The sequence below is a fragment of the Sciurus vulgaris genome, assembly GCF_902686455.1.
Source record: "Sciurus vulgaris genome assembly, chromosome: 2".
Lineage (NCBI taxonomy): Eukaryota > Metazoa > Chordata > Mammalia > Rodentia > Sciuridae > Sciurus > Sciurus vulgaris.
Window position 1 is genome coordinate 1,477,490 of NC_136462.1, and position 14,788 is coordinate 1,492,277.

Here is a 14,788-nt window from a genome sequence, read left to right on the forward strand (position 1 = left end):
TGGGAAGCGTGGTCCCGAGGCAGCAAAGCTCAGAGGTGGGGCGTTTAGGAGACCATGGGCCATGAGGGCTGCAACCAGCCAGTGGACTGATCCTTTGGTGGGTCAACAATTTGAGTGAACTACTAGGTGATCACTCTACCTCAAGGCAATGGGGTGTGGCTGCAGAAGGCAGGTCCCTGGGACATGGCCTTGGGAATGACAGCTGTCCCTGCCCCTTACCCATTCTCTCCCTCTCTCTCTGCATCCTGGCTGCCATGAGCTGATCAGCTTTTCTCTGCCACTCCTTCCCACCTTGTTCTGCCTCATCTCAGGCCCAGAGCCATGGGGTGAGTTGACCGTGGAATGAGACCCCTAAAACTGCCAGTCAAAACAGAAATTCCTCCTGTAGGCTGTTCATGTTAGGCCTTTGGTCCAAACAGTGCAAAGCTGAGCAACCAAACCACGGAGCAGGAGACCTGATGAGTGGGGAGGGCAGTCGCTGTCTCAGAAAGGGCACCCTTAGCTGCACTCTACCCCATGTCTGGGGCGCTAGGCGTGGGGTCCCGAGCACCTCCCTCTGTTCTGAGCGCCCCCTCCTTGGCCTGGGGGGCCCCTTCTGGCCCTAGGCACCCTGCAGGGAGGCGCGTGTCTGAGCACACTCTGCCGTTCACGTCCCTCGCAGGGTCTCCACACAGTGACGCACAGTGCTCCACAGTGGTCACATGGCTCAGTTGCAGAGGAACTGGTTCTCGGACATGTGGCAGGGAGGCAGAAGTGGCTCTGGAAAGTCACACTCTGTCTTGGGCCCTGTTCAGAACCGCCCCCACGGCAGTGTTTCCCAGGATGCTGGCAGATCTGACTGGTACTTCCTGCTGATGACTGAGGCTCTGGAGACCAGTCAGTGAGGGACAGACTCTAGGAGGGCTTTGCCAGAGCTGGGCCCAACTGCTGCAGAGCCCTGGTAGGTCTGTCCAGGAATTCCACACCCAGGACCCTGCAAACGCCTGAACCTTCACCCAGGCCAGCAGCCTCAGTAGAGGAGGGTCTACAGCACCAGCCTGGTGCATGCATGGTGAAGGCACCCACAGAGGCCTGGTCTGTGATGGGGACTTCTTCTGTCAGTGCCAGCAGGATTCGAGTGTGTGCCCTGCTGGGTACAAGAGGTTAAGCCAGGTGACCGTCCCTGGGTAAGCTGGTGCTGCAGTGTGGAAGCTGCCGAGCCTGGCCCCGGTGTGGGGGGTCTACCCTGACTGAGCGGTTCTCTGTTCTGCCTTTGGACAGAACAGTGCTGTGGTCCGTGAGATTGCACCTCAAGTACGTGAGGCTCCCCTCGGGTCTGTCATGTCAAGCTACCAGGTCGTGCCTGAAAATGCGATTTCTGGAAATGCCCTCTGTGCAGGTGGGGTCTAGGGCACTGGTGCAGGCTCCAGACCTTGGCCCACAACCTGGGACTTCGTGGTCCATCCTAATCAGATCTGGGTCTTGGGAAAGACTGTAAATGATTTCCCGGCCAGCGTCTCCATCTACGGAAGGGGAGAGCGTCGTGGCATTGATACAGGAAAATGGCGTCATCTTAGCAGGGCCGTGGTCACAGACATGCCAGGTCTGGGAGGGGTGGAGGGTGCAGGCATGGGGCTTGAATTGGTGTTGGCGAGGTTCTGCCGAAGGCTGAAGGACAGGCTCAAGCAGGAGGGTAGCCATGACTCCAGACGCAGGACAGTTCAGCTCCCACTCTGCTGCCCACAGAGAGCCCAGGAGGTGCAGACCAGCCCTGGCAGTCAAGAATGGAAAGCAGACGCTATTCAAACGGACTGATCTGGGAACCAGAAGCCACAGCTGCGCCTGCCGCGTGCTTCAGGGAGTTTCCACAGCTGAAGAGCCAGCACCACGCTGACCCTGCCTCTGCTCTGTGACCTGCTCCTCGTTCCTCCTGTGAACACACCATGGGTCAGACTCTGGGGAAGTCCCCAAAACAGCTCCGAAAAGCAGAAGAAAAACAAGGAAACTGGCAGGGGCAGAGACGACAGGAACAAACCCGCCTGCGCCATTTCTCAGAGCAAAAGTGTCAGCCACTCCATGAGAAGGAGCAGCTTGGTATGGAAAGCTGAGCGGAGAACGGCAAGGGGAAGTTCCCGATGATGGGGCTGGTCGTCCCTGCACCAGAAAGCAGGAAGACACCCGCGTTTGTTTTGTTGTCCAGAGAAGAAGTGGTGAGGCAGTCTGCTGGCCTGCGCTGCCCGGCTTGCCGGCAGGACTGCAGGTCATGGATGGGGTGGACACAAGGTCTCTCGTGAAGGTCTCTGCTGGTACGTGTCACTTTTGTGTTTGATCTGCTTCTAAGGACAGGAAACACCTAAAAGTCGCACGTGTGCACGGGGCCCCTGCGGTGCTCCAGCCCTGTGTGCCCCGCACAGGCTCTGACCCAGGCGGACACGCCCGCATCCCGGCATGCGCCTCGACTCCCTGTGGAGAGCAGTGCCAAGCCGCTCCTTCCAGCTGCTGGCCCGTCCTGCCGCCGCCCAGCCCAGGGCGCAGTAGCCCCAGGCTTCCCGCCCCTCCGCCTCCCACTGCCTGCCCGCGGCCGGCCTCTCCTCTCCCTCTCTTCCCATCGTTTGGAAATCTGCTTGATACACGCCCAGAGAGCCTTTGCCGGCTGTGCTTTGTGGTGGGGACGGCTCTGCAGGAAACCCTCCCACGGGTTCCCAGGGGTCTCCCTGGGGGTCCACCGGCAATGAGTGGGAGCTGGCGCTGCCCAGCATGGCTTCCAGCTGGCGTTCTCATCTGGGCTGGGGCCAGTAGGCCTGTCGTGGGTCCTTGCTGCCCTTCAGTTCGCGGTTCCTGGGTGACCCAGGTGGGAAGCACATTTCTGCAGGCTCGTCTGTCACTGTGTCTTCTTTGGCAGGTTGTCCTTCAGACATTCTGCCTGCCTTCCGTTTGGGTTGTTTGATTTCTTACTGTGGATTTTCAAGAGCCATTTGCAGCTTTGAACACAGGTGCTTTGCCAGGTGGGCCCTCCTGTCTTTCCGCTTCCACGACAGGCTTGCGGACAGAAGATTTTAATTCTGATAAAGTTTCCCTGAACAGACTTTTCTTTTTCCTCTGTGAATTGTCCATTGTGGTTAGATCTGAATCTTAAAGGACACCAGAGGGAACCTAGATTTTCTTCCTCCTTCATTTTCTCTGCGACATGTAGAGATGTGTATTTGGCACTAGGTCTGTGAAGCGTTTGGGGCTGATTCTGGAGGGGCTCCTGCAGGCAGTGCCTGTTATGTGCGTGTGTTTGCCATTGATCCAGCACCATTTGCTGATAGGATTATGCTGTTCCCAGTACATGGCCCTCGTTTCTCTTTGAGAGAGGGATTGGCCTGCTTCGGATTTCTTTGTGTACATACTAGAAGTGAAGTTCGGGGGGTCATATGGCAATAATATGTTTAACTTTCTGAGGAAGCACGAGCTGTTTTTCCATGGTGGCTGCACCATTTTGTATTCCACCAACAAGGCGCAGGATTGCCAACTATATGCATCCTCGTCAATCTTCATTAACTTAAAGTTTTGATGACAGTCATCCCAAAGTTTCTGAGGTATCGTGTTGTGATCTTGATCTTGATTTCCTGATGACTGCTGGTGTATCAGGAGGCTCTGAACACGATTCGCCTTGTTCTGAAACAGTGTCTGGAGTCCCCCGTCTGTGAAGAATTTGGTAGTACAGGGAGAGATACAGACAACCCAGATGAGGGACGTGTTTGGTTGTTGTCATCTTGTGTGCCTGTGTATGTGCACGTGTCGATGCGGTACGTTTGTGTACCATGCAAAATGAATTCACCTGTACATGTACTAATTCAACTTGCTTCTTTTCCATAATGCAAAAGAAACTTAGGTCTTTCCTTTCCTACATAAGGTGGAGAATTCCCTAAGCTGATGTCTTGAGAACTTTGCAAAATGTGTGAGTCAATGGTGGTGGGGAGAATGCCCTGGAGTCTGACAAGAAAGGGGCAGCTGTAAGCCATAGCAACACACCCTGCACTGGCTGCAGGGTGGAGGGCAGGGCAGGGGTGTTCGCTAGACGGCAGCTGTGGTGAAGCCCGGGCTGGAGCCAGGCTCAGCAGTGAACCTGCTGTGGATCAGTGTATCTGTGCGTGTGCAGAGTAGGTCCCTCACCTTTTTGGTCTGAGCAATAGCATGTCACATCTTCCTGCCCTGCCCCTGTTGAAGCTGTCCATCCAGAACTGCTCAGGTTTGAGCCGTATGCACAGTGAAGGTGATGAAAACACGGAAGCTCCCTTCCAAGGACATTCATCTTAGCACTAAGCAGTTGGAGCCTCTCCAAAGGCTCAGCAGAGTCAAGCTCAGAGGGTGGGTCTGGACTTCTCTCTCTGGCATTGGCTGCAAACTTCTCTGGAGACTCCAAGGCACTTGGCCCACGACTTTCATGATGGCCTTTTCAGACAAAGGATGTGGGTCTGCCAGGGCCCTTGGGAAGCTTCTTCTGAGAGGACCTACAAAGCCAAGTAGAGCCAGGGCTTCCTTCCTCTCTGAGCCTGTGTCCTCAGAGAAGTCAGAAGTGGAGAGGCACAAGAAGAACATCCTGTGATTCAGGGAAGCAAAAATGTTCCGGAAACAGACCAAGGTCTCCTCTGGTCACCACACCCTCCCTGACCCTAGTGCCGGCCTGTGTCAATAGTCCCACACACTCTGGTGTTCCTGGGTGCTGCCATAAATTTCATGCAGATTCCTATCGCAAATGTACACGTGCCTAGAACTGGGTATTTTTGCATAAAGTCTAAGTTTTTAGTGCCACATTTGGTTGCAACACAAGTTATTTGATTCTCTATTGAAAAGGGGCAAAGAGAACACATGATGGACAACATCCTCCTGAGTCCTTTTCTGGGAAAGCAGATCCCACACTTCAACACAGCAGTGAATTCCCAATGAGGAGAAGTGCATGCAAGTATCCACATGGTTCAATTGGAAACAGAATTTCCATCCTGACAGGAAGAATTGTGCAACCAGAGCAAGGGGGATGTCATCTGGACTGCCTCAGTCTGTCCTGGGCCGTGCCATGTGACCAGAACCACCTTGGGCTTCTACTCTGTGTGGTCGGGTGCTGGCAGGCTGGGAGCCGTGGTGTGTTAGGGAGCAGTTTGGTGAGTTTGCAGAAATCATTCGCCTGCCACTTGGGTAAGGTTGACTGTCTCAGGGAGGAGCTAATGATGTGCTCTGAGGAAGTTCACTTTTTCTTCAAAGCATTAAAAATTGATGGTGAGGGAATGGAAGGGGAGAAGGAGCCAAGCAGTGAGTCCCCCTCTTCTCACAGCACAGCAAGCAGGCAGCAAAGGTAAAGGAGACGTGAGAGAACCTCATCACAAGTCTACACCTGGGTTTGAGGGGCCGCAGAGAGCCATGGCAACGAGTTTTTGTTTCTCAGTCAGTTGGCTCTGAAGTGATTATAGTACATAGAGTATAGTGGCATCTCTCAAGGTGGCACTGATGATTGGAATCAGGAGAAGTCACACATTGACTTAAACTACCAATATCTGGATATTCACCCAACCCAGGACTCTTAAGAGAGAGCAGCTTGCAAAGTAGTCCCTCACATAAAAGGAGAAGTGAGAACTAGCCCACCAGATTGGTTGGCACACAGACAATATAAAAAGGCAAGGGTAAAACCATCTCCAAAAGCCTGTGTTACTTAGACTACTGACTTCATTGACACCACAATGGACAAAATGTCAGAGAAGGAATTTTTAAAGTTCACAGTTAAATTGTTCTACGAGCTGAAAGAAGATGTAAGAAGTAAAATCAGAGAGAAAATACAGGAAGTGAAAGATAAATAGAGATTCTGAAAAAGAACAAAACAGAAGTCCTTGAATTGAAAGAATCAGTAAACCAAATTAAAAATTCAGTGGAAAGCATCACCAACAGATTAGAATCTTTGAAGGTAGATTTTCCAGAACTCAAAGACAAAGCATACAGTCTTGGAAATAAAGGCAACCATAAAGAAAAGATGCTAAGAGACCATGAACAGAATCTGGAGAGCATCAAGAGGCTAAATTTAAGAATCACTGGAGTAGATGAAGGCTGTAAACTACAAGCTTAAAGAATACACAATCTTTTCAATGAAATAATACTAGAAAAATTTCCAGTTCTTAAGAATGAGATGAATCAAAATGCAGTCTGTTAAGGAAAAAAAAAAAAAAAAAGAATGAGATGGAAAACAGATGCAAGAGCCATGTAGGACTCCTAATATAGAAAATCACAACAGACACACTCCAAGACACATTATAATGAATATGCCTAACCTATAGAATTAGGTTGGAATTTTAAAAGGTGCAAGAGAGAAAAGACTGGTCACATTTAGAGGTAAACCCATTCAGATATCAACTGATCTCTCTGGACCCTAACAACCAGGAGGGATTGGAATGATGTATATCAAGCTTTGAAAGAAAATGGACACCAAACAAGAATACTATATCTATCAAAAATAGTTTAAGAATTGAGATGAAATAAAAACCTTCCATGATAAACAGGAGTTAAAAGAACTCATAACCAGAAAGCCTGCGCTACAAAACATACTGAGTGAAATATTTCATGAAGAAGAAATGAAAAATACAAAGAAATACCAGCATAGGGAGGAAATGCACTAGATACACTAGAATATTAGCCAATTAAAGGGGAATCTAGTCTGATTTAAACATCAGAAATTAATTAAAATGACAGGAAATAAAAATCACCTCTTAAAAACAACATTCAATGTAAATAGTCTAAACTCTTCAATCAAAAGACATAGGTTGGCAGGTTGGACTAATAAACAGGGCTCAATAATATGCTATCTGCCAGACTCACCTCTCAGGCAAAGATAACCAGACTGGAAGTGGAAGGATGGGAATTGATCAACCATCCAAATGGGACTTGTAAAGAAGCAGGGGTAGCTATTCTTGTATTAGATAATGTGGACTTGAAGCTAAAGTTAATCAAAAGAGAAGAAGAAGGTCACTTTATATTGCTTAAGGGAATCATACATCAATAGGATATAATGATCCTAAGTGTTCACACCGAAAACAATAGAATATCTGGGTGCATAAAAAAATCCCTTCTCACTATAAAGAATCAAACAGACCACCATATAATAATACTGGATGACTTTAACTGGCTCTCTTGCCACTGGATAGATCATCCAGACACAAACTAAAGATTCTACAGAACTAAAACATAAAATCAATAATATGGATCTAACAGACATCTATAGAATATTTCATACATCAATGACTGAATTTATTTTCCTCTAATTGCTAGAGATGATGAACATTTTCCAAGTGTTTGTTGATCAATTGTATTTCTTCTTCTATGAAGTGTTTGTTCAGTTCCTTAGCCCATTTATTGATTAGGTTATTTGTTTTTTTGGTGTTGAGTCTTCTGATTTCTTTGTATATCCTGGAGATGAATGCTGTGTCCATGTGGTGAAAATACTTTCCCACTCTGGAGGCTCACTCTTCACATTATTGATTGTTTCCTTTGCTGAGAAAAAGTTCTTTAGTTTAAATCCATCCCATTTATTGATTCTTGATTTTACTTCTTGCACTTTGGGAGTCTAGTGAAGGAGTCTAGTCAGTTCCTAAGCTGACATGATGAAGATTTGGGCCCACTTTTTCTTCTCTTTGGTGCAGGGTCTCTGGTTTAATTCCTAGGTCCTTTATCTACTTTGAGTTGAATTCCATGCAAGGTGAGAGATAGGAGTTTAATTTCATTTTGCTGCATATGGATTTCCAGTTTTCCCAGCACCATTTATGGAAAAGGCTATCTTTTCTCCAGTGAATGTTTTTGGCACCTATGTCTAGTATGAGGTACCTGATATTATGTGGGTTTGTCTCTGTGCCTTCTATTCTGTACCATTGGCCTATGTGTCTCTTTTGGTGCCAATACCAAGCAGTTTTTATTACTATAGCTCTGTAGTATAGTTTGAGGTCTGATACTGTGTTGCCTCCTGCTTTACTTTCCTTGCTAGGGATTGCTTTGGCTATTCTAGGTCTCTTATTTTTCAGATGAATTTCAGGATTGTTTTCTCTACTTCTATAAAGAATGTTATTGGGATTTTAATGGGAATTGCATCAGATCTGTATAACAGTTTTGGAAGTACGGCCATTTGACAATATAATTCTGTCTATTCAAGAGCACGGGAGATCTTTCCATGTTCTAAGGTCTTCTCTATTTTCTTTCTTCAGTGTTCTGTAGTTTTTATTATAGAGGTCTTCCACCTCTTTTGTTAGATTGATTCCCAAATATTTTATTTGTTTGAGGCTATTGTGAAGGAGTAGTTTTCCTAAATTCTCTTTCAGTGGATTCATCATTGATGCATAGGAACACATTTGATTTTGGAGTGTTGATTTTATACTACTCCTTTGCTGAATTCCTTTATTTGTTCTACCAGTTAAGATTTCATCTCACTCCATTTTCAAGGATACAAGCAACAATAAATATTGGTGAGGATGTAGGGGGAAAGGTGCACTCATACCTTGCTGATGGAACAGCAGATTGGAAATCAGTATGGAGATTCCTCAGAAAACCTGGAATGGAACCACCATTTGACCCAGCTATCCCACTCCTCAGTTTATAGCCAAAGGACTTAAAATCAGCATATTCCAGTGATGCAGCCACATCAATGTTTATAGCAGCTCAACTCACAATAGCTAAACTATGGAAGCGACCTAGATGCCCTTCAATGGATGGATGGATAAAGAAATGTGGTACATATACACAATGGAATATTACTCAGCCATAAAGAAGAATGAAGTTATGGCATTTGCTGGTAAATGAATGGAGCCAGAGAATACCATGCCAAGTGAAATAAGCCTGTCCCAAAGAATCAAAGGCTGAATGCTTTCCCTGAGAAGCAAATGCTAATTCACAATAGGGCCAGGGGCTAGGGAAAAAATAGAGCTACTTTCAGACAGGAGTGAAGAAAGGGCAGTGGGTATGGGGGTAGGAAGCATAATAGAATAATCAGTCATTAGTACTCTATGTACATGTATGATTACACAACCAGTGTGATTCTACATCGTGTGAAACCAGAAGAATGAGATTATATATGATGTATCAGAATGCAGTCTACTGTTCTGTGTAACTAATTAGAACAAATAAAAAATACTTTAAAAACAAAAATACAAAAAAGAGACCCAGACTGCTAAAATAATAATAAAAATAATAATAATAACAATAACAATAACAAAGGGTAAAAAAAAAAAGACCAATGGAATAGAATAGAAGATACAGAGACAAACCCACATAAATCCGGGGGTCTCATACCAGTCAAGGTGCCTGAACACACACTGGAGAAAATATAGCCTCTTCACCAAATGGTGCTGGGAAACTGGCCATCCACATGCAAAAGGATGAAGTTCAACCCTTATCTCTCGGCTTGCACAAAAGTCAAATCCAAGTGGATCAGAGACCTGGGAATGAGCCCAGGACCCCTTCAACAGCTGGAAGGAAGCATAGGCCCACCTCTTCAGCATGGCAGCACAGGAACCGACCTCCTCAACAGGACTTCTCACGCACAGTGAGCGAAGCAAAGAATCAATAAGTCGGATGGCACCAAGCCAGGAGACGGATAAGAGTGAGGATAGGAGGTATTTGCCACCTGCTCCCCAGGTAGGGAATTAACATCCAGAATATACAAAGAACTCAAAAGACAACACTGTAAACACGCACATAGCCTAGTCGTAAAAGGACAGTATGGAGATTCCTCAAAAAACTGGGGTGAAATCGCCCCGTGACCCAGCAACCTCACTCCTTGGCGTGTCCAAAGGACCTCAACGCGGCATCCTGCAGCGATGCAGCCACACAGGCTCAAGCAGCAGAGTCCACGACAGCTGCCCTGTGGAGCCAGCCTGGTGGCCTCCCACAGATGGTCGGATGAAGAAAGCACGGCACACACAAGCCATGGCGCACTCCTGGGTCAGAAAGAAGACTGGCGTCAGGGCGATTGCTGGCAGAAGACTGGCGTCAGGGCGATTGCTGGCACGTGGGTGGAACTGGAGACATCGTGCTGAGCGAAGTCAGCCAGAACCAGACAAAGCCAAATGTCCTCTCTGAGCAGCGGAAGCTAGTCCAGTCCAGTAGTCCAAAATAAGGGGAGGGGATGAAAGAAACTAGAGAAAGAGAGAGAGGAGAGAGCAAGGAGGTGGGGGAGCGAGAGAGGGAAGAAAGGAGAGAGACTCTCATCCCAGGAGAGGAAAGATGAGTGAGCAGATGGAGGGGCCTGAGGAGGAGGATGAAGGGATGGGAGAGGGGGGACCGTGGAGTGGCCTCCGCGCATGCTCCCAGGGCCCCTTGAAGGCATCGCAGTGACCGAAGTGTGGGAAGCTGCCTGCATCCACGGGGCTGGACGGCTCCCTGTGGGGCTCCCCCACTCCACCCGTCCCGTCCATCACAGAAGCAGCTCCTGCGGGCATGGCCCCTCACCCGCGTGTCTGTGATCCAGAGGGCTGCTCCGCACTCCGTTACGGGAGCTGCGTTTGTGGGTGACTGGCTGATAAGGAGCCAACATCCTCCTCTGGCAGGTGACCCTTTTCTCATCCACGCAGGACGTGGCCGAGAGACCCCCATGTGAGTCCACCCCCTGTGCATCCACAAGGCACGGATCTAAGAACAACCATCAAACTGGATGTCGACAGCAGAAAGACCCAAAGGATGGCAGCGGGGAGGGAGGAGGAGCCGGGACGTGCTGGGACGGGATCAGACGACGTGGGCGCTGTGTCGCGTGGCTGCGGAGCACAGGGCCAAGGCCAGCGGCTCCGGCTCCGTTCCTCCGAGAGGCTTCCTCTCCAGTACCGTGTCTTTGCTGTTAAGATGGCTCCTCATTGTGCAGGCCCTGGGTGGGCGGCAGTGATGCCACACTCCCCACACCTGGGAGCTGTTGCGGGTCACGCTGGGCTCGAGGGTAGCACGCTGGTACCAACCAAGGCTCCAGGAAGCCGCCCCAGGTCAATGCACGCCTGGATCCCACCGTGACGTCTGGCTTCCCGGGGGGCCTCGTCTGTGCAGGACCCCACCCGGGACCGCAGACCCTGGGGCCTCCGGAGCTCCACGGGCTGCCAGCTCAGCGTGCCCTGCACCTTGGAGAGCGCCGCAGATGGGCCGTGGTGGGGCACTAGGGGAAGGTCCACGAGGTGTGTTTTGTGACACTTCTCGGCTCAGAGTGGGGCTGTGCTGTCAGAGGAGAAGGCGTCAAGCACCCATGCGGCTTGCTGGCCGCGTCTCTGCCACAGCCCGTGTTGTGCATCAGGGTCTCCCTTCCACAGGGAACCCGTTGGGAGAAGTTCTCAGTGGGGTCCTTGGAAGCAGCCAGGCGTGAGAGTCCTGGCACAAGCTGTTTGCTCCTCAGGGAGAAGCACAAGATGGCAGGCCCTGGACAGGGCCTTGCGCGGCGACCCTATCACGTTCACGCAGAAGGCCGCGAGGGCAAAGCACGTCTGCAGCAGAGAGATGTTCAGTGTGGAAGACCAGGAGATTGTGCTTGTAGCTGTGAACTGGCTGTGAATTCTCGCTCCCCAAGTGAACAGGGATGAGATGTTTGTCCCGAGACGCTCTCCAGCAGAACCCGTCGCAGCCCTCTGCTCTGAAAGGGTCAGCATGTGCACGCGAGGAAAGGACCCTGGGGCCTGGAAAGGAGCACAGCCAGATTCACAGGGACCACCCTGGCGCTCTGGGGTTGGGAGTCGATGCGGCTCCCACGAGCAGGAGGGGAAAGAATCCCATGATTCAGGGCTCTTCAGACAGAGCTTGGAGAAGGGTCTTACGCAGCACTGGGGAAGAACTGACGAGGTCAACGCTGATCTGGAAACACCAAGCAAACTGCCAAACAAAACCCAGAGCATCAAATGGTCTAAAAGTACCTGGACCACAAACCTGAAAAGACGTTTCTATGTAAAAGAAGAGAAGAACTTCAGCACCTTTCAGAATGGCACGCTGTCTCCCTCCAGCTGCCAAATAACTGAAATGTGGCCCAGTGAAGGCACATCGCCTACAGAAGCTGACAGTGAAGTGGGGGCTCGGCCAGACCGCCAGCACGAGGCCACTGCGTGGACCCGAAATGCAGGGGAAAACCCAACGCCACTGCTCGGCCTCCTCCCTGCCAGGCGAGCCCTCCTGCACGTGCCCCTGCCCGTCCCACCTCAGCCCAGCTGGCACCACGTCCAGGCCCCTACCACGCCCTGTGACTCTTGCCTGGCCCCTTGGGTTGTCCAGGAAACCTCCAGAGACCATTGTTCTCCATCCTGCTTCTCTAGGAGGGAAGCGCCCCAGCAGAGGGCTCAGACCTGCCTGCACTAGGACACGTCCCTTCTCCACTCCCCAGACGTGCAGGTGCTGGTCATGAGGATGGGGGAGGGACCTGTCCCCGTCAGGGCCACCCTCATGCTGCTCGGGATCGGGGCCCTCTGGGCTCCGGCCCTGTGTGTGCGGGGCCGCCCCTCATGGCGCTACAGCTCCTCGGAGGTGGTGGTCCCTAAGAAGGAGGTACAACGCGGCAAGAGCCTACAGATACCAGGCAAGCTCTCCTACAGCCTGCGTTTTGGGGGCCAGAGGCATGTCATGCACCTGTGGAGGAAGTACCTGCTGTGGCCCAGACAGATGGCGCTGATGACTCAGGACGACCAAGGAGTCCTGCAGTTAGATTACCCCTACTTCCCTGAGGACTGTTACTTCCTCGGCTACCTGGAGGACGTCCCTCTGTCCATGGTCACCGTCAATACGTGTTCTGGGGGCCTGGAAGGCGTCATGATGTTGGATGACCTTGCTTATGAAATCTCACCTCTCAGGGAGTCAAACAGGTTTGAGCACGTCGTTTCCCAGTTAGTGGCCGACCCGGACGCCATAGGACCCACATACAGTCTGGACCACCAGGAGGTCCCCACCCTGCCTGAAGTGAACTCTAGCATGGATCCTCGGCTGTCCAGTAAGTTTTACAGTGGCCATGCAGGTACCTTGAAAGGGATCCTCATGTGTTCCAAGTCATTATATGACAAATATAATGTCAGCGGCTGTTCAGGGTTTTTGATACGCATATTTCAAGTGGTTGACAGTTTCCTTCATCATATTCAGTTTAGGTACTATTTGTCTATGGTGGTGATATACAACTGGGGCGATCCAGTTACCCTGCCTAAAAAACTCAAAACGACAGGACAGACAATACACACCTATTACTACGAACAGTTCTATGAAGAATACAAACCTGCAAGTGGCACGCTAGTAATCAGAGAAAAACCACATGAATCTGAGTTGGATCCGATTGTGTATTCTACGTGCACCAGGCAGGCGATAATCTTTCTCGGTGAACTCGGCAGACCTCCGTTATTACTGGCCGTCATAGCTGCCAATCAGCAAGGGAGAATGATCGGTCTGTACTACGACGGAAGCACCTGCGTCTGCCAGCGGAGGGCCACCTGCGTGATGTACAGGTGGCCTGGGATAACGGACACATTCAGCAACTGTTCCTTTGTACACGTGCAGCATATAGTGAGCAATCGGGGATTCCCTATGTGCTATTTCCGAGAACTGTACCAGATTTACAACAGAACCCACAGCGACTTCCGCTGTGGAGACTATGAAGTGGACAGAAGGGAGGAGCAGTGTGACTGCGGGACCTTGAAGGAGTGCTACTACAGCAAGTGCTGCGACACCCAGTGCAGGTTCACCGCCGGCAGCACCTGCGACCGCGGGCAGTGCTGCACCAACTGCACCTTCAGCGCCAGCGGGACGCTCTGCAGGACCGTCCTGAACGTGTGTGACCTGCCCGAGTTCTGCACCGGCGGTAACAACCGTTGCCCTGAGGACACTTACCTGCAAGACGGGACCCCGTGCAGTGAAGAGAGCTACTGCTTCCTTGGCAACTGCACCGACCGCTCGATGCACTGCAAGGAGATCTTTGGTGGAGATGCTGAGAACGCGGACGAGGCTTGCTATAACATCAATTTTGCGCGGTTCCGATTTGGACACTGTTCCAGAGAGGCGCACAGGCTGGTGTACAAAGGTTGCGAGGGAGGTGACAAGATGTGTGGAAGGCTGCAGTGTCGCAACGTCACCCGCCTCCCCCTGTTGCAGGACCACGTGTCGTTCCACCACTCCTTGATCGACGGGTCCAACTGCTTCGGGCTGGACGAACACCGTGCCACAAGATCCATCGACGTCGGGCACGTGAGGTCGGGCACCCCGTGCAGCAGCGAGAAGATGTGCATGAACAGGCAGTGCAGCGCGCCCCTGGCCTCGCTGGGCTACGACTGCGTCCCCGAGAAGTGCAACTTCAAAGGCGTCTGCAACAACCGCGGGAGCTGCCACTGCCACACGGGCTGGAGGCCCCCCACCTGTGACCGGCAGGGCAACGGCGGGAGCCTGGAGAGCGGCCCGCATCCAAGTCAGTTTCGAGAGGTGGGCCGAAACCCAGAGATGATCATATACCTGAGGCTGCTCTATGGCCGCATCTACCTCCTCATCGTGGCGCTGCTCTTTGCCTACGCCATCAACCTGAAGACCATCAAGACCGTCAAGGTGGAGGCAGAGGCAGCTCCGTGATGAGCACCCACCAGCCTCCTGACCCGGGCAGTGCAGAGCACGCGGAGACACGTCCCCGAAGAGGAGGCAGTGAGACAGTCCTCCTCTGCACCAGGGCAACAGGAGCCTCAGCCCCGGGCACGAGCTGCCCTTAGAGGGCACTGACCGTCCCTGAAATAAAAGCTTCACAGCCACATCCTATCTGCTCCGCGACTCCGGGTAGGGGTCAGGCCTCCAGCTGCGCCTGAGCCCCCGGCTGCAGGGG

At 51.1% G+C, this 14,788-nt stretch overlaps 1 protein-coding gene and 1 gene segment (V, D, J or C); both read left to right on the forward strand.

Annotated features, from left to right (window-relative positions):
- LOC306653293 (immunoglobulin alpha-2 heavy chain-like) overlaps window positions 1-14,788 on the forward strand; it is a 460,569-nt gene that overhangs the window by 134,003 nt on the left and 311,778 nt on the right.
- Window positions 12,355-14,544, forward strand: LOC306653592 (disintegrin and metalloproteinase domain-containing protein 21-like; the record flags this gene model as incomplete). The annotated part of the gene is made up of 1 exon (XM_079126644.1): window positions 12,355-14,544. One exon carries the CDS (start codon window positions 12,355-12,357, stop codon window positions 14,542-14,544), a length of 2,190 nt encoding a protein of 729 aa, XP_078982770.1.